We start from the raw sequence: 26,250 nt of genomic DNA on the forward strand, positions 1-26,250 counted from the left end.
GTATCCCTCGAGCTGAGACTTTGCTGCTGGGTTTTCCCTCATGCATGATGGCAAACTTCCCCTCCTCTCTCTCCTCCTCCCCTCTGTCTGCAGCCAATCAGGAGCTCAAGCTGACAGCCGGAGAGAGAAGTTGTGGAAGAGTCACGTGACGGTGACGAGCACTTGACGTCTCCAACAATTCACACAGGGTTTTGAAACTTTTAAAACCCGCCACTACATTTCACAACCAGCCCAATTTGGCAGTAAACCTGGCAACCCTGTCCCAAACAGAGCCTTCCAGGAAAGTCTATGCGGCTGTATGTCCTGCCCCTTGTGTCACAACAAGCCAGGGATGAGCAAATGTCACATGACAGCTCTAATGTTTATATTACACCGCTCAGGTGACTAGAATTGGCGCTAAAGTTCAAATACACACAAGTCTACACCTGGGGGCAAATTCATTAACCTCCAGAAATTCGCCAGCGACAGCTTCACTCACATCTCCACATTTCGACAGGACGGCCCTAATTCACTAAAATGTGAAGTTGCATCCAGGGCGCCGAACGATGGCGAAGTTTTGCGTTAATTCGGCAAGCAAAGTGAAGTTGCACTAGCGTTCGCTAATTTGCATACAGCGGGAAGTTAAATTTCAATGGACGTATATGTTGCAGCAAACAGGGTCGGACTGGCCCACCAGGATACCAGGAAAACTCCCGGTGGGCCAAGGTGTCAGTGGGCCCTTCTGCTTCTAAACATTTGGCTTATTTAATGGCCATTCCCTATTTCTATGAGAATAAAGAGGCTAAATAGAGGCTATAATAGGTTATAGTATGTAGAGAAAAGAGAATAGGAGAATAGAGGTTGAGTAAGGAAAGGAAGAACATAATACTTTGAGTGGGCCCCTGGTCTCAAGGTTTTTGGGTGGGCCCCTGGTCTAAGGGTTTTTGGTGGGCCCCTGGTGTCCCAGTCCGACACTGGCAGCAAATACATTACATTACACAAACCCAGGGAACCTTCATAAAATAAAATAAAGTTGTTATATTGCCCTACACATGTGCCCAGTGTATAGTTTATGTGCCATATGTTAGGAAATGTAGGGGGGAAGCCGGGTAACCTAAAAAAAATAATGATCTTTTGCAGCCTATCACCCTGAAAAACTGAAAAGTTGCCAGTGTTTTTTGGGACTCCTATGCACTCTATTGCCCTTCTCCTGGTCTGAGGTGGGAAAGGCAAATCTGGCGCAAGAGGTAACATTCATTAAAATACACATCTTAGTGAATTTGTGCAGTTACGTCCATTCGCCAGAGCGAAAATTCGCCTGGCGTTAGAGTGCAAAGTAGCGCTAGTCTATCTCCTTCGCAAGCGAATTTACGCGTTAGTAAATTGGCTAAGTCAAAAAATGATGTCACGCTGGCGAATTTTCACCAGCGTTAGTCACTTTGTAAATTTGTCCCCTGGTGTTACACGGTGACAGTGGGACACATAAACACAGAACAAGGCTGTTGTCAGTGTGTGTTAGACTACAACTCTGAGAGAAGGCGCTTATATATTTATACTATAGTAAAAGATAATGTAATGTACATTCACGAGGTGATGTGTAGTGATTAGAAGACCCAAACAGCAGATAAATGCCTTAGCAAAATACCAGATAGTGACTGGGCAGTTATTGGGTCAAGATCAGGAGCAGGAGATACATTAACATTATTAGTATTCCTGGAGTCAGGAGCGAATTTTTTCCCCCTCTGAGGCAAATGTTTTGTTTTTTTTTGCCTTCCTCTGAATCAACTAGCAGTTAGGCAGGTTTTATTTAGATTTTCAACCTGTGTTACTATGTTACTATCTGTATATTTATCCTTTAGTTAGATAGTGTGGACACATTTACACAGATTATTGCAGCCATTATATATTATTCACATCAGTCCCTGCCCCAGTAGAGCTTGCAATTTAATCAGGAACCTTGCAACGTGATGGGAACCTTCAGACACAGGTGGATCCCTGTGTTCACCAACGCCCTTTGGGGGCCCTCGGCTTTCTGATGCGGAAACCAACAAGGAAGTGCGTAACTAGAATCAAGTCCATAAGTGTGGTACTGGCAGGGATTTAGAGAAGACATAGTCACAATCAGGCAAAGGGGTCAAGTCAGGCGGCAGGAAATGAAGTCACAAGTCAGGCAGAAGTCAAAACCAGAAATCCAAATCAGAATCAAAATGCTTTGGCAGGAACAGAGAACTGAAACCAGCTTGGGCACCATCAAAATGTAAGATTGGCTTTTTAAAGGAGTTTTGGCACCAAAAATTTAAATCCGGCACCTCTGGTGACGTCATGATGCTCGGCGTCAAACACCAGCGTCATTCTAGATGTGAACCCTGAAGTGCCCATCTGCGCACCAACAACCTTGGAGAGATGCACTGGGTGGTAAGGGACTTTAGCACGTCTCACATACATGAACAAAATAATCACAAACATAAAACACTAGGCTGAAAGGCACATTTATTGGGTTCTTAAAAACTGATTACAGTGAAAGTGCAAAAGAATTTCCCAGTCAGTGACTTGGTACAATACATGGCAGGGAGGTGGTTAGAGACCATAATCACAAGCCTCCAGATCTCCCTGGATGTACAGCTTAAAAAAGCCTAACAGGACGTCTGGTTCAATATATGTTGCCTTGACCACTGGATCCTGCAGCATCTGTTGATACCACTTATCAATGAGTGGGGTTTTATTCAAACAACTGTGGAATGGAAACAGAAATAAAATGAGGAGTAATTCACACACAAAGGCTAGGGCTAGGGCTAGGGCCACACGCAAAGCTGGAAACCACTAGCCGGAATCCACAGGCTGATTTCTACCCCAGGCAATAGCTTTCTTTTCTGCATTGAATTAGCTTGTCACGTATAGACTTCTGCCACCTGATGGCAGCCCTGGGTTTACCCCCAACAAGCCTTTACTACAAGGAACACAGACACCACTACTATTTGACAGAACATGAGATCTGGGCCAATCTGTCACCCAAGGTAGAGAAGCTTGGTTTACACCATGATGCCCTATTTCTTATATTCTGTGGAATATAAGAGGGTGGGAGGGGACAGGCTTATACTTATACTACACAATACAGTACATCTCATTTTAGCACAGAGATAAGGGCATAACCTAATGTTTCTTAAAGGGGAAGGAAACCTAGTCGGCACAAACCCCCCAACCCCCCTCCCGTTTGTTGCCCACCCTCCCTCCTCCCCCTGGCCTACCCGTCCCACTGGGCAAATGCCCCTAACTTGTTACTTACCCTTCTGCGCAGGTCCAGTCCAGGGAATTCACAGACGACATCTTATTCCACGCGATCTTCTTCCTGCTTTGAACGGCGCATGCGCAGTAGGATCATTTCGCCGGTACGATCTACTGCGCATGCGCATGCGCATGACTTTTGGCACATGTGCAGTAGATCCGTACCGGCGAAATGATCCTACTGCGCATGCGCCAAAACGCCGTTCACAGCAGGAAGAAGATCGCGTGGAAGAAGATGTCGTCTGTGAACTCCCTGGACTGGACCTGCGCAGAGGGGTAAGTAACAAGTTAGTGGCATTTGCCCAGCAGGACGGATAGGCCAGGGGGAGGAGGGAGGGTGGGAAACAAACGGGTGGGGGGGGGGGTTTGCGCCGACTAGGTTTCCTTCCCCTTTAAAGTGACATGGCAGTGCATGTACACCTCTTGAGAGTGACTATATAAAGGAAGGAGCTCACCCTCCTCATAGCATAAATGTCCCTGGTGCTAGGTCTGTGTTTATAAATGATTTCACTTACTCCTTCGCATCAAACATGATGAGCCGTTCAAACCAGGGCCAAATCATGTAGTCAACCATAGAGACCTCACTTCCACCAAAGAAAAGGCTGTGTTGTTTAGCCAGGATCTGAGAAAGAAAAATGTATCAGTAATAAAGTCTGTCCTAAAATAGAATAATAGACTCTAAAGAGATAAAACATCTCTCAATTGTTTAAATAAACTGAAATTCTTTTCTTATAATTAGTAAATAAAGAAGACAGTTTGATGAACTCTGGATCAAAATTAAGAATGGCCTTCAAATCCAGTTTCATTTGAAAACTCTAGTTTGCAATTTATCATGATATATGTCCCATTTGGTGTAATATTATTGTGTATTATTAAGTGTGTGGGGGGAGGAAATTCAACTACATCTAGGGCACATTTTATTCCCTCCAGTGACGGATTAAGGACATGTGAGGCCCCTAGGCTACACTTTCCACAGGGCCCCCTTCTAGGGTAGGGTCTTATTTCTGCGAGGTACGCGACACATGTTTTTTTTAAAAAAAAAAGCCAACCACCGTGTAAAGATGCAAGCGGTTTCAAGCTTAGGCAATGGCGCATGATGCTAGCATATTTATGTGGCTTAAGCTAATAGGCAAGAAGACAGAGTCGACAAAGAAGAAGCCATATAGTCAGACTGTGTGTCTGTTCTGTCACTGTGCAGCGTCGGACCACGTGAGTGCGCCACGCTCAACTCTCTTAAACCGCGGCGAAGTGACATCGCTGGGGTGCATGGCACGTCAATTCTAGTAGTCAGCCCGGCATAGAGAGATTGGTTGCACACAAATGCAAAATAAAATGTATCAGCCAACTGCAGTCTCTCGCCTAGCGCCCTTTGTTGGTATAGGAAAGATTAACAGTGACTGCAATATCAGCTAGCGCCCTCTGTTGGTTGTGCGAAAGATTAACAGCAAAGAGGGAGGACGCTGGACCCCAAACAGTGATATTTTTTTTTAATAAAAAAAATTGTATTAAAAAACCCATGGGCCCCTAACACTAATGTGCCCGTAGCAAAAACCTAGGATAGCCTAGTCGTGAATCCGCCCCTGATTCCCACCACAAATACTCTTTTATTCAGCAGCACCCCAGTTTGCAATTCAAGTTGCTAGGGTTCAAACTGTCCTAGCAACAATAGATTTGAATAAGACAGGAATATGACTAGAAGAGACCTGAACAGAAATAGGAGTTATAAAATATAGCAATAACAATACATTTGTACTTCGTTTTTGGATGGAGTCAGTGACCCCCATTTGAAAGGGTCTGAAGAAAAATGCAAAAACGATAAAAACAGAAAATATTTAAGGCCAATTGAAACGTTTTCTTAGAATTAGTCGTTTAACATACTAAAAGGTAACGTAAAGGTGAACCACCCCTTTAAGCCTATTTAAAAAAATCTAAATCTTAAATAACCTCAATAGGATTTTGCCATAAATATACAGTCATATGAAAAAGTTTGGGAACCCCTCTTAATTCTTTGGAGTTTTGTTTATCATTGGCTGAGCTTTCAAAGTTGCAACTTCCTTTTAATATATAACATGCCTTATGGAAACAGTAGAATTTCAGCAGTGACATAAAGTTTATTGGATTAACAGAAAATATGCAATATGTATCATAACAAAATTAGACAGGTGCATACATTTGGGAACCCCAACAGAGATATTATATCAATACTTAGTTGAGCCTCCTTTTGCAAATGTAACAGCCTCTAGACGCCTCCTATAGCCTTTGATGAGTGTCTGGATTCAGGATGGCGGTATTTTTGAGAATTTGTCCATTCAAAATCTCTCAGTTGAGTTAAATTTAATGGCTGCTGAGCATAGACGGCCTACTTCAAATCATCCCATAGATTTTCGATGGTATTCACGTCGGGGGACTGTGACATTCCAGAATATTGTACTTCTCCCTCTGAATAAATGTCTTTGTAGATTTCGAAGTGTGTTTAGGGTCATTGTCTTGTTGGAATATCCAACCCCTGCGTAACTTCAACTTTGTGACTGATGCTTGAACATTATCCTGAAGAATTTGTTGGTATTGGGTTGAATTCATCCGACCCTCGACTTTAACAAGTGCCCCAGTCCCTGAACTAGCCACACAGCCCCACAGCATGATGGAACCTCCATCAAATTTGACAGTAGTTAGCAGTTTTTCTTGGAATGCGGTGTTCTTCTTCCACCATGCAAAGGCCTTTTTGTTATGACCAAATGACTCAATTTTTGTCTCATCAGTCTAAAGCACTTTGTAACAAAATGACTGTGGCTTGTCTAAATGATCTTTTGCATACAAGTGACTGTTTGTAGCGTGAGTGCAGAAAGGGCTTCTTTCTCATCCCCCTGCCATACAGACGTTCTTTGTGCAAATTGCCCTGAATTGTAGAACGATGTACAGATACACCATCTGCAGCAAGATATTCTTGCAGGTCTTTGGAGTTGATCTTTGGGTTGTCTGTAACCATTCTGACAATCCTCTGCATATGCCGCTCCTGTATTTTTTTTTTGACCTGCCAGACCTGCATTTTACAGCAAATGTGCCTTTTATCTTCCATTTCCTGATTCCATTCCTTACAGTTGAAGCAGACAGTTTAAACCTCTGAGATTGCTTTTTGTAGCCTTCCCCTAAACCATGATACTGAACAATCTTTGTTTTCAGATCTTTTGAGAGTTGCTTTGAGGATTCCATGCTCCTCTTCAGAGGAGAGTCAAACAGAAGCACAACTTTCAATTGGTCACCTTAAATACCTTTTCTCATGATTGGACACACCTGCTGATGAAGTTTAAGGCTTAACGAGCTAATCCAACCAATTTGGTGTTGCCAGTAATCAGTATTAAGCAGTTACATGCATTCGAATTAGCAAAATTACAAAAAAGAGTGCCCAGCCAATTTTTCACATTTGATTTAATCCCATATAACTGAATACTGCTTCACTAAAAAAAAACAGAAAACACCCCAGTACTCAGATGTTCATGGGAAATGAAAGACTCTGTTATCACTGACTCTGAGACACTGTTATCTTTTCCCAAACTTTTTCATATGACTGTACAGTGGAACCTCAATTTTACATTCCCTGATTTTAAGTTTTCCATCATTTTACATTGTGGTTTTGTGGTCCCACCTATATATTATGCATAATACATTTCCCTGATTTTACATTTTCCTAGAATTTACACCATTTTTATTTTTTGGTCCCCTGAAAAATTTAAAATGGGGGTTCTGCTGTAGATTTATGTGCTTTTTTTATAGCTTTTCTTGCCCATATTTGAAAATTGTAGCACCCTGTTGCATAGGCTTACATATAAAATGTATATATCCGTTGCCAGGGTTTCTCTAATAATCTTTATTGTTCATTGTTTTAGCTGTTATCTTTTACAGGCATATTCAACTTTCTATAGTTTTACAAGTGGAGGATTTATTACATATTTTTACTGGGACCAATTTGGCTTTTGTTGACATATTATATACCCCTTTACACATGCTGTATATAGTTATAACCATTAGGGGGTTATTTATCAATTTTTCGGAAAAAAAATGTATTTAATGTTTCGAGATTTATAATACCCGCCCTGCAAATAGCTTGAATCCAAAAATACACCAGCTAAAACCTGTCGAGGTCATATATAAGTCAATGACAGAAGTCCGTTCAACCATTTGAAGATGTTAAAAGCCTTCATGATGTTCCAGTTCTTTTTTTGGTGGGCTTCGCTCAAGAAATTCTAGATTTTTTTTTTTGCATAAAAATTGATTAATTCGAATTTTCAGGTTTTTCACCCAGAATTCCCTGCTTCCAGTTTTTTACATTCCAGTTTTTTCATAAATTAGAAACCATTCAAGTTGTTCATTTGAGGTATATAAAAAGGTCACAAACCTCTAAAACCCAACTTTTGATAAATAACCCCCTAAATGTATACATAAGGGTTTTTATTAACATTCTTATTTATATAGTGCCCTTGTCTAGGGGATACAAAGAATACAAGACATAACAATTTACATATATGGAGAAACATCTGACCAGAATAAATGCACAGTTACATTTCACAGTTCAGGCACTCACTTGCAGTTTCTGCCATTGATTTCTACAAACCTAAGCCTCAAGGGATCATAAGTCTGCTGCAGAAAACTAGGAAATTTCTCATCAGAGTAACCACCAGTTCATGTGATTTTTAATATGTAATGTAAAAATGGATTACTGAATTCGACTAAAATTGGTATTCCTGTGTAAAATAGTATTACCTCATCAAGCTTAAGCAACTTCTCCTGGAGTTCTTCTTTCACACCTGATATGTCTTCATTATTTTTCTTGGCACCCATTATCTTATACAGCACAGCTGTGACCTAATACCAAAGAGAAACATTAATAATTAATATGGGTAATTATTTTACCCAAATGCGTTCTGGGATTTATTCTTACAAAAAAAAATTACGCTATCTAACACTATCCAGCTTTCAGGGTTAGTATAGTATTTCTGTGTCTAGAGAAGTACTATCATGACGTTTATATGCCACATGCTTCTGGCCCCCTTTATCCACTACCAGAGGCCCACCTCTCCTCCTGTCTCTCTTCCATACCATGGGGGGTCCATAAGGCATACTGAGTTCCATTCCATCTTACATTTCCATTGTAGCACCTTAGAGCTCCTCCACTACAGAACTTTCATTTCTATACCACATACAACTATACCACTAACCTAGGTGACTGTCACCTCCTTTCAAAATGATCCTTCCTCTGTTTCCCACTATACATCTATTGAAGGCCTGAAGGCATTCATAAAGAAAATGTCTTGGAATGAGTTGATTTGTTGCTTTGGCCACCAGTATAACATATAGGATGCTTGGCCACACATGGAAGGCAAAAATCACTCTACTAACTTACCCAGTTACCTAAAACAAATCAAAGCACACAGAAAGTGCTGTGCAAACGTCTCTTCTGGGCTAGGTTAGAATCTCTGCTATTCAATGAAAGAGTAATCAATCAACCTGAATTTTTGTCCTAAAAAGCCAAATGCAATCCAATGGGATCATAAGGCAGTCTGTAGAAGCAACTTACTGAGAGGCACAATGGCTCATATACTAAGCTCATTAACATAGATACTATCTTACAGTTACAGACATCAACCAAACAGGTCTTTGCTTCTAACTTGCAGTAAAACTTATTAATTAGATGCTATGATCAACTCCAGAGTCAGGCATTCATGTGGAAACACGTTAAACAATTTCAGTAATATAACTAGTGGGGGGCGGGCCCGGGTACCCCCCTCTACGCAATTTTCACAATGGCTTCAGCAGTGCACGAACTGCCAGGGGGCCCTGAGGGGGTATGGGCCCTGGTCCAATCGCACCATCTGCTCACCTGGTAATTCCACCACTGAACAATATCCCAAAGTAATCAACACAAAATCCTCAATAAATTGAAGCGGCCTAGAATAAAATGTATAAAATACCTTGGAGAAATGTTCCAGTGTCATCTTTTGTTGCGCTTTCTGGAATGGGTCTGCAGGGGTCAGCTTCTTCCCTGGATAAACCTCGTCCAGATAATCACACACAATTGGAGATTCATAGATCACCTGGCCATTGCTGGTCTCCAGAGATGGTACCAGGCCAAATGGGCTTTTCTCAAAGAACCAATCTGGCTTGTTCTTCAGATTGATATTTATTACTTCATGCCTTTGAAAATAAAAAATGTGGTTTACATATTTTATTCCAACATAAATAGCCTGTTATGTCTAATTTTGCATCTATTGATTTTGTGGTGCCTTCAGCACTACAAATTGAATCTTAGTGGGCATAAAGGGTCTCCACTATGAATTAGGTGTGTTTTTACCAAAGCTACAATCCAAATCCTCCATTTACATGATACCCACCCAAAAAAAAAAAAACTCCAGTGGCAAATACACCCCATACACATATGAATCTGTCCAAAAAGTTGACCGTTAGTGCCCCTAAAAAGCCGACTATACAAGCAATTGTCATGAGACTCTCACTAACACACTTCTATCTGAAACTCAGCAAGATGGTTTAATTCATATTTAAATTCTTTTTTTTTTTTTAGTAGGAATGTAGATCCGAATTACTGAAATTATCTGGAGACCCCTAATCCAGTTGGTTTCAGGCCAAGTGCATTGCACAGTAACACAAGAAGGGCAGACTGGGTGTCTTATGGTCCTACTCTGAAGCTCATCAAAGAATGATATCTAATATTGTACATGGTTATATAATTTATTAAAATTTAGAATTTAAAAACATCAGTCTCTACATATTTTAAGCATATTTAGTAAATACAGCGAAAAGCTTTAAGTCAGCGAGCTACAAAACAGAGAAAGAGGCAGGATGCCAGCCAAAACATTTACAAAAAGCTGCCAATAAAAATCACCCAACGGAATACAACTTGTATATAGAAGATATTTAGTAGAAGATGCCCAGTTTGTGAGCTCAGTGCAGAAGACTGGGTATCAGGTACTTACTTGATTCCTTTGGCAAGCAAGACAAGCCTTGCCCTCTGGGCATATGGGCAGAATCTCATGCTGTAGACACGAATTGTTCCTTCAGGGACTGGGCCTGGAGCTGGGCAGCCTAAACACCAAATGTTATCATTACAATGGAAGTACAGAAACAGACAGACAGGCTGCAAATTGTATTGTATGCTTACTGACAAGTTTACGTTAGTCCTGATTTAGTCATACAGTAGTTTAACAACTAATAACACACTTGCTTTGACATATGCCTGAAAGGTAACAGTTATCTTACATACAGAGATTATTAGGTCATTTTGGCTTCATTACATTACGCAGCAATCAAACATGAGGATAAAGACATACATGTTCAGTGTCAGTGATAATGTGTTAAAAGTTCCAGATCAGGTGGGATTCTCATTGGGAAATTATTTCGCATTTTAACACAGCTGGGAGGCTGGGAGAATGTTTTTCTTAGCAATATTGTTTTAAGAATGCAACTCTGGTATTGCTGGACAGTTCCCAGAATGCCTTAGGGGTCTGTTTACTAAAGTGCGGTAAATTTGACTTTAAGTTTCCGCATGTTATCGCTGCAAATATTTTTCCGTCAGAATATTCGCAGCGACTAAGTTTACTAAACAGCGCTGCGCTCAGAAGTAATTGCGATCACTTGCGGTAACTACGTTAACGAACCAGCTTACGTTAGCGGTAATTTTAGCGAGTTGCGAATTTTCTGGCGACAGATTAAATTTGCCAATATTTATGCTATAAAATAGTCTTGTTTTATGGCGTTTATTATGGCATGATTCATGGCCAGATATGTATCTTCAAAACTGCTAAACTTTATAGATATTATCAACAACACAGGGAACAGATTTTACCCAATCAAACATGTAAGCATCATATAAATCCACATTTCAATACATCCAGTCACAAGACTTACCCCCTGCCAATAGAATCACATAAATAAAATTCATAAACAAGTTTTACCAACCAATTTGTGTGCATCATATAAAATTAGTTTAATCTAGGCTGATAAAGCCTTTGGTCCCTCCTAGCCATAATAAATCGTCTTCCAGCTGAAAAAGCTGTTGTAGCAGCAGTCAAAAGAATAATCCAAAACATCTTTGATTATCCTGTCACTTCTCTCTTCTCCTGTCAGGAATGGCAACAGGAACATTGTGATGGGTAAAACAAGGTGTTATGGAATATTTCCTCTTATATATTTTCTCTTGAGAATTTTCTGGCGAAAAAATAAAATTACCGGCACTATATGGATGGCGGTAAAATTTTGCGAATATTCTGACGTTAATTTTGTCTTTCGTACACCAGGCATTAATGTGTATGTAGCGTTATTTTCAGCAAATGCGATAGCTGGCGAAAACATATTCTTGCGCCAGAAAATGTGCAAATTTATATTTACCGCAGGTTAGTAAACTGGCGGAAACATATTCAGCGACAAATTTGTCTTTATTTTATGTGCATATTTTTACCACGCTTTAGTAAACGGACCATAAACTTCATAAAAAGCTGTGATTTGCAGTACAGGTATGGAATCTGTTATCCGAAAACTTGTTATCCAGAAAGCTTTGATTTATGGCCATCTCCCATACAGTCCATTTTTATTAGAAAAAAATCAAATGATTTACTTTTTCTTTTTAACTATAAAATAACTAATCCTAACTGAAGACAAAACAATCCTACTGGGATTTAATTCACGTTTTAATGATTTTTTTCTATCAGGAATGGAGATCCAAATGATGGATTATTTAACAGATCCCATACCTGTACAGCTACATTTGAGTACCGTGTGTAAGTGAAATAGAGAGCAGCAGTACATAAAGTACACTTTATATAGAAAGCAGAGATTCCCTGAGACTCAAACAAGTTACAGATATATTTGCCCTTTCACACAAAGTCAAGATGTGCTTTTGTTTTGTTTCTTTGCATGTTTTTCTAGTCAGTGGCTGCCTTCATGTAAAACTCCAACCATTCCTTTCTTTCCAAAAATGTCCTTTGTCAAGTTAGACTTGGGGCTGGGGCTGAGTGGATGGATTGTAAACAGGAAGAGCATGGTCACATAGAATAGATTGCTAGTAACCCATAGTAACCAGTCAGCCTCCCCCCCAAACAGCTAGCCAGTATAGGTATGAAACTCCATTTTATCCAAATAATCCAATTTTTTTTAATTAATTTGTTTTTCTCTGTAATAATAAAACAGTACCTTACTTGATATAATATATCTTTGGAGGCAAAACAATCCTATTGGTTTTAATTAAAGGAATAGTTCAGTGTGAAGATAAAAACTGGGTAAATAGATAAGCAGGAAGTAGTGTTCTGACTGACTTGTTATACATCAAATCACTCCAGCCTTTATACATTACATTTTTGGCTAACTAACTATATTAGAAACATTTTTTATTTTGCACAGCCTATCTATTTACCCAGTTTTTATTTTTACACTGAACAATTCCTTTAATGTTTAAATGATTTTCTAGTAGATTTAAAGGAGAAGGAAAGACAAAAATAAATACTTATCTGCCATCAAAGTTCACCCCAAGTCCTCTATAATCGCTTAGTTAGCAAGTAACATAGCCCCCTGTAAAGGTCTGTAATACATTACGTCAGTCGCAGATCTTATTTAGGCAGGCAGGCGCCATCTTGGAAAGGTAACCGACAATAACTTCAACACCAACTTTGTACTGCGCATGCGCCAAAAAAAAGCGCTCATTAGAATTCTGCGCCTTGAGATCAGTAGTGGCAGCACGAAGATCGATCATCTCCTTAGTAACCAGACGCATAGAATGGGATTGGACAGGGGGCATGACCTTTAGGGTCAACGATGACGATCGCATATGTAAACTAACATGCGCATCATCAGGATTACGAGCAAGGAAGTGCCCACAGTACATGCGCAGTAGATAGAAAATCTATGAATGCGCACCAAGGATTTATCAGGCAATATCTTTATAAATATGCAGGTATATTATTATATATTATTATATCTTAAAAGGAAGGTAACAAAGCACTAAAGATCTGCTGAATATAAAAACCAGGTGTTGTTGGACTTTTGGTTCAAGAATCCTCGGAGGACCAACCACATTGTTCAGAGCCCCCCTTAGACCACAAAAATCTTACCCTTACCCTAAATTATACCCTGACTTTCTAGTTGGCCAGTGTCTAGGGGGGGCAATGCCCAAATCAAAACCATTCACTACTCAAGCCCCACAGTTGTGGAACCATTCTATTAAGCCAAGGGTGCCCAGACTTTGTTACCCTGGGTCTACTCTCGACACCTGGCCATCATCAGGAGATCTACCTTGATAAAAAATAGTGCGCCCTCCTGAGACAGAAGAATGCAGACTCGCCTGTATTGTGCAATTTCATGTACAAATACCCCAGAACTCATAGAAGGGTTGCAATTCCATGTATAACTACCCCCCCAGAACTCACAGCAAGATGGCACAGTGTCGAATTACAGTCAAATTAATACCCCCAGAAGTCATAGCAAAATTTCATGTATAAATACCCATAAGTCAGCAGTGACAGATTTACAGAAGGCAAGCAAAGAGTTAATAGTCACTTTGAGATAAACACCAGGACAAATGTGTGTAAAGCTGGCCATAGACGCAAAGATCAGATCCTCGATTCGTACGATTTTCGGGCCGTGTGTGGAGAGCCCCGTCATTTTCCGTCCGGCGGAGATCGGTCGTTTGGTCGATCGGACAGTTTAAAAGGTCTATGTCGGCTGCGGATAATTTCTCTGCATGTATTGTCGATCGTACGATTTTCAGAGGGAGACTGTCACTAACTTTGGTCGGACATAACTTTCGTACGATTGCTGTCAGGGGCAGAACATCGGCTGATCTGTTCTTTTACTACTTTATTTGATCGGAATCGTTAGTTACAGGTCGGGAGATGGGAATGTCCGATGATTCGTACGATCAGATCTTTGCGTCTATGGCCAGTTTAAGAAATGAGTTAGGGGGGGAAGTGCCAGTACAAGTAATAAAAACGGCTAACCATTGTACTGCTGCACTTATCAGTTCAGGGGGGGGGGGAATCTGCAGAGTAGCTCTCAGTGTTTAGCCCTCCCTTCATGCTCAGCTCTCCCTACTTATATACTTTGTATTTTTTTCAAATTCACTAAAATCCGAAGTTGCGCTCAGGGGGAAGCGTAAGGTTGCGAAGTTGCGCTAGCGTTAATTCGCCAAGCAAAGCGAAGTTACGCTAGCGATGCTTAATTTGCATATGGCGCCAAATTGAAGTTAGAATGGAGGTATATGTTGCAGCACTACACAAGCCTGGGAAACCTTCAAAACAGCAAATAAAATTTTTATTTTGCCCTACACATGTGCCCACTGTATAGTTAAGCTGCCATGAGTTAGGAAATGTAGGGGGGAAGGAGGGTAGCCCCAAAAAAAATATCGATCTTTTTCAGCCTATCACCCATAAAAAAAGAAAAACGCCAGCGTGAAGCAATCCCTATCTACTCTATTGCACTTCGCCTGGTCTGAGGTGGCGAAGGAAGTCTGGCGTAAAAGGTAGCGTTCAGAAAAATTTGCCCGTCAGTGAATTTGCGTAGTTACGTCCGTTGCGCAAATTCGCCAGGCGTAAGGGTGGGAAGTAACACTAGCGAATTTACGCCAGCGCCCGTTAGTTAATTAGAGAATTAACGAAAATGCACTATGCTAGCGAATTAACACAAGCGTTAGACGCTTTGTCCTTTAGTGAATTTGCCCCCTTACCTTTTGCCAAACACTTCTCTGATCCAGTCATTTCGGAAGCCTGACACAGTGCAGTTATACAGAAGCCGCAATCACCCTGCAGAGAAAGGGAAGCAGAGCCGTTACACTGGCCAATGTCTCCTCTACTTGGCTTATTCCCGTGCAATGTTATGTAACCTCACCAACCTACCAGCACTTCACTTGACTGACTCTAAGTGGAACCTTCCACAACCATTTATGTGGCTGTATGTCCCGCCCCTGGTTTTGCCTCCGTTCTGCTCCCCTGTCCCGCCCCATATGTCACAACAAGCAAGGGACACATGACAGCTCTAATGTTTATATTACACCGCTCAAGTGACTGGAATTGGTGCTAAAGTTCAAATACACACAAGTCTACACCTGGTGTTACATGATGACAGTGGGACACATAAACACAAAGCAAGGCTGTTGTCAGTGTGTGTGTTAGGCTACACCTCTGAGAGAAAGCGCTTATATATTTATACTATAGTAAAAGATGATATATGTTCATGAGGTGATGTGTAGTTAATTAGAAGACCCAAACAGCAGATTAATGCCTTAGCAAAATACCAGATAGTGACTGGGCAGGTATTGGGTCATTGTAAGGAGCAGGCGATACATTAACATTATTAGTATTCCTGGAGTCAGGAGAGAATTTTTTTCCCCCTCTGAGGCAAATTGTAGAGGCTTTAAATGATTTTTTTTGCCTTCCTTTGGATCAACTAGCAGTTAGGCAGGTTTTATTTAGACTTAAAAGTTTGAACTTGATGGACGTGAGTCTTTTTTCAACCTAACTTACTATGTTACTATGTTAGTATCTGTATATTTATCCTTTAGTTAGATAGCACTGACACATTTACACAGAGTATTGCAGCCATTATATATCATTCACATCAGTCCCTGCCCCAGTGGAGCTTGCAATTGAATCTGGAGTCAGTAAAAACATTTGTTTGGTTGTGAGAAGTCAGGGTCGGACTGGGCCGCGGGAAACCGGGAAAAAACTCAGAGTCTATGTTCTCCCTGTGCCTTTGTGGATTTCTTCTGGTACTCTGGTTTACTCTGCAAAAAGTGTACAGGTTAACTGGCTCCTGATAAACCTGACTCTGATGTGTGTTGTGCAAATGTCATAGGAACCCCTAAACTGGGTGTGCATGAAAAAGTTGCTTGTTTGGTCAGGTCAACAAAGGAGGTGAGGCAAATCAGACAGACGGCACCCATCCCCTGGGCCGTTCTAACCAATTCCAAATAGGGCTTCACTAATATACTAATATAATTTTTTTTTTTTAAACTATATAATAAGTGATCCTCCATGGATTATACATGTGAGACAGGAGAGTCAGGGACAGGGAGTATTGTATCCCTGCCACTGGTAAAACTATTTTTATAACTTTCCTTATATAACACACCATCATTGTACACAGGGTTCTAAGAAGCCCTGTCCTGCGGATTCGGGTAAATGCCAGAGGGGCTGTTGTAGGATACCTATTTAATGGGACTATAGGGGGCTGTTTGGGCCTCTGTGTACCTGAAAGGGCCTATTTTGTATCCCAGTGTCTATATATATATATATATATATATATATATATATATATATATATATATATATATATATATATATATATATATATATATATATATTAGGGATTTACCGAATCCACTTTTTTGGATTCGGCCGAACCCCCGAATCCTTGGTGAAAGATTCGGCCGAATACCAAACCGAATCCGAACCCTAATTTGCATATGCAAATTAGGGACGGAAGGGGGAAACATTTTTTACTTCCTTGTTTTCTGGCAAAAAGTCATGCATATGCAAATTAGGATTCGGTTGGGCCAGGTAGAAGGATTCGGCCGAATCCTGCTGAAAAAGGCAGAATCCTGGCCGAATCCCGAACCGAAAGGGAAAGTTGTGCTCACCACTAATTTTTAAAACCATTAGGCGGGGGTGCAATGAGGCTGTGACCACAAAATACATATAGACAAATACAAGAGTCCTCTGCACTCAACCCATTATCAATATATTAAAGACAGAGCTGTGAGCACAACTTTCCCTTGTTTGTTATAGTTATACAGGAGCAGTGACCAGCTCCATGTTGTAGCTCCCACCCCTCCCAACTATAGTCAGGTGATCCCACTGGTGTCTAATAAAAGGGCAGCCAAGTTTGGGAGTTTTACTTTGAAAGCAGCTAGTAAGTTGCAGGTAAAACTTAGTCCCTTTGTAAAATGTATAATGAAACCATAGAATTCTTAATGAATCAGATGAAAATTAAGCATAGGACTGGCCAGATATGGGATGACTTTGACGTAGTTGGCCAGCTTAAATATATTGCAATATATGGACAAACAATCCCTGTTTTGTTTAAAGGGTAAGGCATTTTTTAGTAGCAGTATGCACAAAATGTCTCTGTCTTAAATATATTGATAATGGGTTGAGTGTAGAGGACTCTTGTATTTGTCTATATATATATATATATATATATATATATATATATATATATATATATATATATATATATATATATATTATATATATATATATATATATATATATATATATATATATATATATATGTATATATATGTATATGTATATATGTTCATGGACAGCACCACCCTCCATAAAGCCAACCAGTAGCTGCCCCTGTGCACAGAAGGATCAAGGATCAGCATGCACCCATCTACTATATGGGCGGCATTGGATCCCAATTACGATAAAAAGAAAGTGAAGCAGGACATATCAAACAGACTATTGCACAACATTGAGTAAATTCAATCCATTTCTTCATTTAAATTTATGCCAATTGACTGTGTAAAGACTCCCTATAGGGGTGGAGATATAAACCAGTTACTGTTACAAAAAGAAGCCTTTTGGACACATGGATTGGGATGTGTGGCCCCAAGGGGACTGAATACTACACTCCAGTTGAACTGTTTTTTTACATAAAGATGATGCTCTCAGGTGAACTGTTGGTTTAGGAGCGGATCAGGTTCTTTCCATTATAAGGGATTCAAGCCTATTTATAGTTAACCTCTTATGTAAAAAGAAACCTATAATTAACTATAGATATGTTTTAACATATTTGTATTATACATGTGAGTTTTGTAAATGAACAGGTTTACTGGGGAATAGGCAAGTATCTGTAATATGGTACGTTATGCACGGCTATGGTTGTTGAGATTTTTCATTGGGTTTATTTAATCACAGATGTAAGCACTTTAAGGTACTGCCACTTTAAAATGCTACTATAAAATCCGAATCTTTAGTGGGGGAAAAAACTAGAATTTTTCTAGATTTATTATACCCCCAGGATGCAAAAAGTATGAATCTAAAAATACTCTATCTTCAACCTGTCGAGGTCCTGTAGAATTCAATGGCAGAGGTCCTATTTGCAATTTGAAGTTAAGGTCTGCACTAGGTTTCGTACGATAATCCGAACATTTTGGGCTTTTAAGCCGATTTCACAAAAAATTTAGACTTTTTGGGCATCAGGCATTCTCAGACATGTAAGTATGGAAATATCTGTGCTTTCTACCAAATTATGAGATACATGAGCACTTATTTCTTAAAATATATGTATTAAGTGGTTTCTATTAATCTTGACAGCTTTCTCACATTATGGTTCTATTTTTTTCTTTTCAGGTTCCCAAGGGGGATTCTGCATGATGTGTTTAATGCAGAACCATATCACTAAGGTTATGGATAAACCTAAAGAAGGGTTTGTTGTGCCAGATGATATCTACTAAAAACTGCACAGTGAGTATACATCCGTGTCAACACGTTTAGGGGCAGATTTATCAATATATGAGTTTAGAGCTAAAAAAAATAAAAACTTTCTATTCCTATTTTTATAACCATATTTATCAAATGGTGAGTTCTAACTTTCACCAATTGATAAATACAATGCTAAAAATCCCATAGGAATGACTAGAATGTAGGTTAGTTTTTATTTATTAAGCTCTAAGCTCACATTTTTATCAATTTGCCCCATAGGAACAAACCATATACACGTGGAGCCCTATTTATTAAAGGATGAAATTTAGTTTAGGTGTTTTAAACCAAAACTAAACTTGCTTTCTCTAAAACTAAGAAATCCATGAAATTTATTAAAAAAAAAAAAACAGAAAAAGCCTGAATAGGAAAAGTCTCAAAAATGGCTACTTTTTGTGCACAAAGGACAGTGTCAAAAATACCCAAAACCCTCTAAAACCTTGAATCAAAGAAGCATCTTCATCAGTTGTATAAGGGACATCTGCCATTGACTTTTACATGATTTCGACAGGTTTTAGCCAGGGACAATACATTGGCCCCTTAGCAACAAACATTTAATTCATAAAGAATTCTATAGAAATGGCTCCATCTAAAACACATATATTATTAAATAAATAAATATTATCAAATACTAATATCTATTACAAAACACCAAATTTGGCTCTGTTTTCATGTCTTATTAGATATTGCTAGTCACTTCATACAGGGACAACAAGAAGACGCCCATGAGTTCCTTCGCTATACTATCAATGCACTGCAACAGGCTTGTCCGAGCGACAGGTAAGGGCAGTGAAAAGAAACTGCAAAACCAGATCAGTAATATAAGCCATCCCTGTATGTTAGCTATTGTCTAATATCTTCTTTCTCTTTTAGCCAAGATGCAAGAACAACTTTAATTTCTCAAGTGTTTCAGGGATGCCTACGTTCAAGAGGTAAGCTTTAAAAACTTTATAAAAAAATTTAATACAGATATGGGACCTGTTATCCAGAATGCTTGGGACCTGATGATTTCTCTTTCCGTAATTTGGATCTTCATTCCTTAAGTCTACTAGAAAAGTAGTAATGTAAACATTAAATAAACCCAATAGGCTGGCTTTGCTTCCAATAAGGATTAATTGTATCTTAGTTTGGATCAAGTACAAGGTACTGTTTTATTATTACAGAGAAAAAGGAAATCATTTTTAAAAATTTGGATTATATGGATAAAATGGAGTCTATGGGAGATGGCCTTCACGTAATTCAGAGCTTTCTGGATAATGGGTTTCCCGATAATGGATCCCATACCTGTACTATTTGTTTCCACCCATCAGAACATAAGCGATTTTAAAAACAACATATACATTGGGGCACAGTGTTTCATTGAAACCCATTGTTCTATCATAAAAGAATAATGCTCCGAGGAAAGAGAAAAGGGGGTTACAGTCATGTTCCCCATAATAAGCATACAAACCCATGGTACAGAGAAATCTGCCAGGTTCATTATATGACTGTTTTTACCCCCAAAATCCATGTGGATAATAGAAAGGGGTTATGTGAGTGAATTGTGGGTTTCAATTCAATTATTTGTGATTTTCAGTATGTTTTATTTTTATCTTCATTGAATGTAGTTTAGAAGGAGAATATTTGAGTCCTTTGATATGTTTTGCTTATATAATGTTTTCTTGTGTTGCAGTGACGTGTCTGAACTGTACCGAGGCATCTGACACCTATGATCAGTTTATGGACATACAGCTGGATATTAGGGTACATTCCAGATACAATAATATTTATTTGTTATATATTATAGCTTGCATAAGAAGGTGCTAATGTTCTCTTTTTTTAATATTAGATGTCAAACAGCATTAACCAAGCCCTGTGTCAATATGTACAGCCAGAGCAACTAGGAGAATGCAGCTACCGTTGCAGCAAGTAAGTTCTGTGCTTATGTATCATGACTCAGCGGCTATACCGTATTCACCCTACTGTAATCACTATACTGTAAACACATTACTGTATCTTATCTGCCAATCACAGCTATGGAAACCTCATGCTACAAAATCACTAATGTATTGTCTCCAGGGAATCATTTACTACAGAGTCATTTGAAATTTCTGTTTGCATTTTAACTGAGTGAAATAAGAATGGTGCAATGGATATTAATATTTCACTCTAAAGGGGTTGTTCGTCTTTCAATTAACTTTTAGTAGAATGAAGAGATTGATATTCTGAGAAAAATTGCAGATTAGTTTTTATTTTTTATCTTTGGGTGTCCAGCTATTTAGCTTTTTGTTCAGCAGCTCCAGTTTGGAATTACAGCTATCAGGTTGCTAGGGTCCTGTTTACCATAGCGACCAGGCAATGGTTTGAATGAGAAACTGGAATATGAATAGGAGAGGGTTTGAATAAAAAGATAAGGAATAATAATAATAAAACTGTAAGCTTACAGAGCAATTACCGCATAGCTGACAGCACTCTGCTCGGCACACTTCAATCCAAGTTTGAAATAATCTATAGAGTTGATAGACGCACCCTTGTACTGTGGATGGGCCTTATAGTCACCATTTGAATAATTTCTGGTTTTCTAACCTCTTATTCCCAATGCATTATGCGCAGAGTGTAGCGTATCTGGAATGTCTTGATCTCCGGTGTTACACCCCAGAGCCAAATGGAACACCAATTCTTTACAATTTGTATGCCGTTCTTGTCCACGCTGGAACAACCTGCAATAGTGGACATTATTTCTATGTGAAGGTAAGAAACCAGATTCATAGTGATCTTATCTGGACAACAATTAACATTTTACATAAAATATTTTTATACATGTTCCCTGTTAGAACTATTCTAATAAATTTGATTTGTATTTGCACTGTATTAGAAATACTTAGCCTATGGCTCCATCTCATCAGATTAGTCTCCAAATCACTGGGTAGAATATGAAAAATGTCCAACAGCCACATAATATTGTCACTAAATTCCCATTTCCCTTTCCTTCCCACTAACCAATATTTATGCCAGGTGTGAATATTGCTAAAAACCAACCTTTCTGTAATTTCCACTTGTTTTCCAACTGGATTTTTTGTGTCCGGTGTAAATAATTTGCCTTGATCTGTTGCAGGGCCCCAATGGAAACTGGTACAAAATGAACGACAATTCTGTGACATCTGTAGACATCAAGATAGTGTTGAAGCAGGAGGCCTACCTGCTGTTCTATATCAGGTATGTGCTCTTTACCCTGTTTTCTCTAAAAAAGGCAACAGTTTGGTCAACCCTCATCTTGGCAAGTTGTTTGTGTTTTCAAAGCAATACTGCATCTTCCCATTGGGTGATATTAACATTTGTTAAATAAGGAAAGTTGTGAATTTGGTAAAATATAGACTGAACCATTGATTTTATCATTCTTTCTTGTTTTAAAGAATCCCAGAGGACCAGACATGCACAGTATTGTCTTCTTTAAAAACATCTACAGCTGATTCTGAACAGCCAATCACTAGCAAGCAATGTGACTTTTCATCTACAGCTGCAACAAACAAGGGAAAGTTGTGCTCACCACTAATTTTTAAAAACTTGAGTCTGTGACCACAAAATACATATAGACAAATGCAAGAGTCCTCTGCACTCAACCCATTATCAATATATTTAAGACAGCGACATTTTGTGCATACTGCTACTGAAAAATGCCTTACCCTTTAAACAAAACAGGGATTGTTTGTTCATATATTGCAATATATTTAAGATGGCCAACTACATCAAAGTCATCCCATATCTGGCCAGTCCTACGCTTAATTTTCATCTGATTCATTAAGCATTGCTTAATTATACATTTTACAAAGGGACTAAGTTTTACCTGCAACTTACTAGCTGCTTTCAAAGTAAAACTCCCAAACTTGGCTGCCCTTTTATTAGACACCAGTGGGATCACCTGACTATAGCTGGGAAGGGGGGAGCTACAACATGGAGCTGGTCACTGCTCCTGTATAACTATAACAAACAAGGGAAAGTTGTGCTCACCACTAATTTTTAAAAATATTAGGCGGGGGTGCAATGAGGCTGTGACCACAAAATACATATAGACAAATACAAGATGTCTATATACAGGTATGAAATCTGTACCACACTCACAGGACTTGTGAAAAAACAAAAAGGTAATTTATTTCAACGTTTCGGATTCAAACTCAAGCCGTGTTCAGGAAAGTGAACACTGCACAACAGAACATGCCTATTTAAAATAAAAAAAGTGGCGCCAAACCCCATTGGGGTCCTGAAGACGGCTTGAGTTTGAAGTCGAAACGATGAAATAAATCACCTTTGTGTTTTTTCACTTCAGTCCTGTGAGTGCGGTTTCTTATCTAGCAGATTTGTATAACCAGCACCCAGGCAGCTGCTGTTTCTCTTCTTCAAATCAATGCATGGTTGTTTGTACCCCAGCAACCAGATTGCTGAAATTGCAAACTGGAAAGCTGCTGAACAAGAAGCTACTTAACACGAAAACCACAAATAATAGAAAATAAAAACCAATTGCTATTTGTTTTTAAATATCACTCTTTACCTCATACTAAAAGTTGATTTAAAGGTGAACCACCTCTTTAAATTAAGTTTTAGTATGATGGAGAAAGTGAGACAATTTCCAGTTGGTTTTCATTTCATATTATTTGTGGTTTTTGAGTTATTTAGCTTTTTATTCAGCAGCTCATAAGTTTGCAAGTTAAGCAATCTGGTTGCTAGGCTCCAACCAGGGTCGGACTGGGGGGCCCGGTGCCCACCGGGACTGCTGTCCAGGGGCCCCCCTCCGGCCCCCGCCCCCCTACTAAAATGCGTCGGCCCAGCAACACCGCTGCTCGGCGCGCATGCGTAACAGCGCCGTTCGGCGCACATGATCGCCGGCACGCATTTTCGCGATTGAAAATATCTAGAGAAGGGTTCTGGCCCGGCGGGGGCCCATGGTTTTTTCCCGGTTTCCCGCCGGGCCAGTCCGACACTGGCTCCAACCATGCACTGATTTGTATAAAAGACTGGAATATGAATATGAGAGGGCATGAATAGAATAATAGAATAATACAGAGCAACAATAAGGGGCAGATTTATCAAAGGTCGAGGTGAAGTTTCGAAGTGAAAAACTTCGAATTTCAAGCTATTTTTTGTGTACTTCGACTAGGGAATAGTCATACTTCGAATTGAAGGTCGAATTTTTTTGAAGTACTGTCTCTTTAAAACTTCGACTTCGACCATTCACCACCTAAAAGCTGCCAAAGTGCTGTTTTAGCCTATGGGGGACTTCCTACAACCTGTATGGAGGCAATTGGGGGGAGTTTGGGAGATCGAAGGTCGAAGTTAAAAAGACTTCAAATCGAAGTAGATGGGAGTATGATCGTACGATTCGAAGTAAGCCGAATTTGGTCCACTTTGACCCAAAAAAACTTTGACCACCATTTGGTTGGTCTTTTTGAATTCAAAGTTCGAAGTTTTTTTTAACTTCGACCTTTGATAAATATGCCCCTAAATGTATAGCCTTACAGAGCATTTGTTTTTAGATGGGTCAGTGACTCTCATTTGAAAGCTGGAAAGAGTCAAAAGAAGGCAAATAAGTCAAATCTATAAAAATAAAAAAATTAAGACCAATTGAAAAGTTGCTTAGAATTAGTCATTCTAAAACATACTAAAGGTGGCCATACACGGAGAGATCCGCTCGTTTGGCGATGTGTGGGCAATATCGGGCTGATCCGATTGTGGGCCCTAGGGCCCAACAATCGGATCCTAACGGTGGCTTTACCGGCGGTCGGATCACGGGACCGCATCAACGAACAGATGCGGCCGCGATCCGACGGGATTTTTAGTCCCATCCAATCGAAATCTGGCCGACTCGGTCTGTCTGCAGCTTTTATCGGCCCGTGTATGGCCACCTTAAAAGTTAATGTACAGGTGAACCACCCCTTTAAGTGCTGCAGCTGCAACCCCTGTGGGTTCAGTGGAGCCGATTCGCCCACCTTGTTGATACTGTAAAGTTGTGTGTGTTTCATTTTCCTTTCTCTTCTGTATTCACAACAATGAGTATTTGCACTCCAAACATCCTCCAACAAGGTGTCATCCTGTTAATGTATCTGTGCTCCTAACTTCTCTTCCAGTGCCAAGGCAGTGATCATTGGACACAGTACAGACCTGTCTGATCTGTGTTTTACTCCAACCAAAATGCATGTCAGAAAGTACTGCCTGGGATTCTCTATTAGATATAGGATGCCCTTAATCTTTACCAAAAAGAAACTGTAATTATAGGTATGGGACCTGATATCCAGAATGCCCTGGACCTGGGATTTTTCAGAAAATCATGTAAACATTAAATAAACCCAATAAGGTGGTTTTGCTTCCAATCGGGATTGATTATGCCTTAGTTGGGATCAAGTACAAGGTGCTGCTTCATAATAACAGAGAAAAAGAAAAGCATATTTTAAAAATTTAGATTATTTGGATAAAATGGAGCCTATGGGAGACAGATTTTCATAATTTAGAGCTTTCTGGATAATGGGATAGAGCTAGTTTCTTGGCTCTGTTCTGAAACATTGGTTTTCCTGTTACTGGTGGACAGAAGTATTGCCCCGACATGTAGTTCATCTGAGCACATAATAAACATAAATAACTTGAAAGGCTACAGTGACAGAATTTTAGACATATCTGCCATGGTGTGGAGCTTTTGCCTGGCTGTACTTTTTTTTTATCATGATTTATATTCATTTTGAAATGAAATATATATATAGTGCTGTGCACAAGGCAGCTTAGGCAGCCTTTTGAATTTCAAAGGGTTATTCTATGCATATTTAAATTTACAGTATAGCTGTACACTAGGGGGCACATTTACTAAGGGTCAAATATCGAGGGTTAATAAACCCTCGAATTTGACCCTCGAAGTAAAATCCTACGAATTCGAATATCGATGAAATCCTTCGAATCACACAATTTGAAGGATTTTAATCGATCGATCGAAGGATTTTCCTTCGATCAACAAAAACCTTAGACAAGTAACGGGGAAAGTCCCCATAGGCTAACATTGTACCTCGGTAGGTTTAAACTACCGAAGTATGTAATCGAAGTTTTTTTTAAAGAGACAGTACTTCGACTATCGAATGGTCGAAAAGTCGAACGATTTTTAGTTCGAACGAAGTTGAAGGTCGTAGTAGCCTATTCGATGGTTGAAGTACCCAAAAAAATACTTCGAAATTCGAAGTTTTTTTTACTTCGAATCCTTCACTCGAGCTTAGTAAATGTGCCCCTAGAACTGTATAGTTATACTGTAGAACAATACATTAATAGAACAAACAGGGGGCAATACAATAATAAAATAAATACAAATTACAGTCACATAGAAGTGCAAAGTGTTAAAGAGACAATTGCTACACAAATTGCTGACTCATGAAACAGAGATGGTTAAATGGGTTATTTATTAAGGATGGAGTTTTGTTTTGTTTTTTTCGAGTAAAAAAACTTGAATTTTTCAATATTTTTAATACCCCAACCCTGGAAATAGCTCAAATCTGAA

The 26,250-nt window shown here is 39.4% G+C and overlaps 1 protein-coding gene across 2 annotated transcripts; it reads right to left on the reverse strand.

Annotated features, from left to right (window-relative positions):
* Positions 1 to 2,449: 2,449 nt before the first annotated feature.
* Positions 2,450 to 21,960, reverse strand: LOC108696140 (glutathione S-transferase omega-1). Of its 2 annotated transcripts, XM_018225215.2 has the most exons (8): positions 21,765 to 21,960; positions 21,312 to 21,445; positions 14,984 to 15,059; positions 10,248 to 10,356; positions 9,228 to 9,450; positions 8,020 to 8,121; positions 3,777 to 3,883; positions 2,450 to 2,710 (listed from the first exon to the last, which is right to left on the reverse strand). In XM_018225215.2, the coding sequence occupies exons 3-8, from the start codon at positions 15,012 to 15,014 to the stop codon at positions 2,557 to 2,559; spliced, it is 726 nt and encodes a 241-aa protein (XP_018080704.1). In that variant the 5' UTR covers positions 15,015 to 15,059; positions 21,312 to 21,445; positions 21,765 to 21,960; the 3' UTR covers positions 2,450 to 2,556. The 2 variants fall into 2 exon arrangements, with proteins under 2 accessions (XP_018080704.1, XP_018080705.1); XM_018225216.2 differs by lacking the exons at positions 21,312 to 21,445; positions 21,765 to 21,960 and adding an exon at positions 15,153 to 15,239.
* Between the last annotated feature and the right edge of the window lie 4,290 nt (positions 21,961 to 26,250).

This window comes from Xenopus laevis, chromosome 7L (assembly GCF_017654675.1).
Source record: "Xenopus laevis strain J_2021 chromosome 7L, Xenopus_laevis_v10.1, whole genome shotgun sequence".
In the NCBI taxonomy this organism is placed as follows: domain Eukaryota; kingdom Metazoa; phylum Chordata; class Amphibia; order Anura; family Pipidae; genus Xenopus; species Xenopus laevis.

Excerpts from the sequence above, each read along its gene's own strand:
- LOC108696140 (XM_018225215.2), bottom strand. The coding sequence starts at position 15,014 with ATGACTGGATCAGAGAAGTGTTTGGCAAAAG. Across the intron at positions 10,357-14,983 it reads AGAGAAGTGTTTGGCAAAAG|GCTGCCCAGCTCCAGGCCCA; the intron begins GTAAGGGGGCAA and ends TTTGGTGTTTAG. Across the intron at positions 2,711-3,776 it reads ATCATGTTTGATGCGAAGGA|TTGTTTGAATAAAACCCCAC; the intron begins GTAAGTGAAATC and ends TCCATTCCACAG.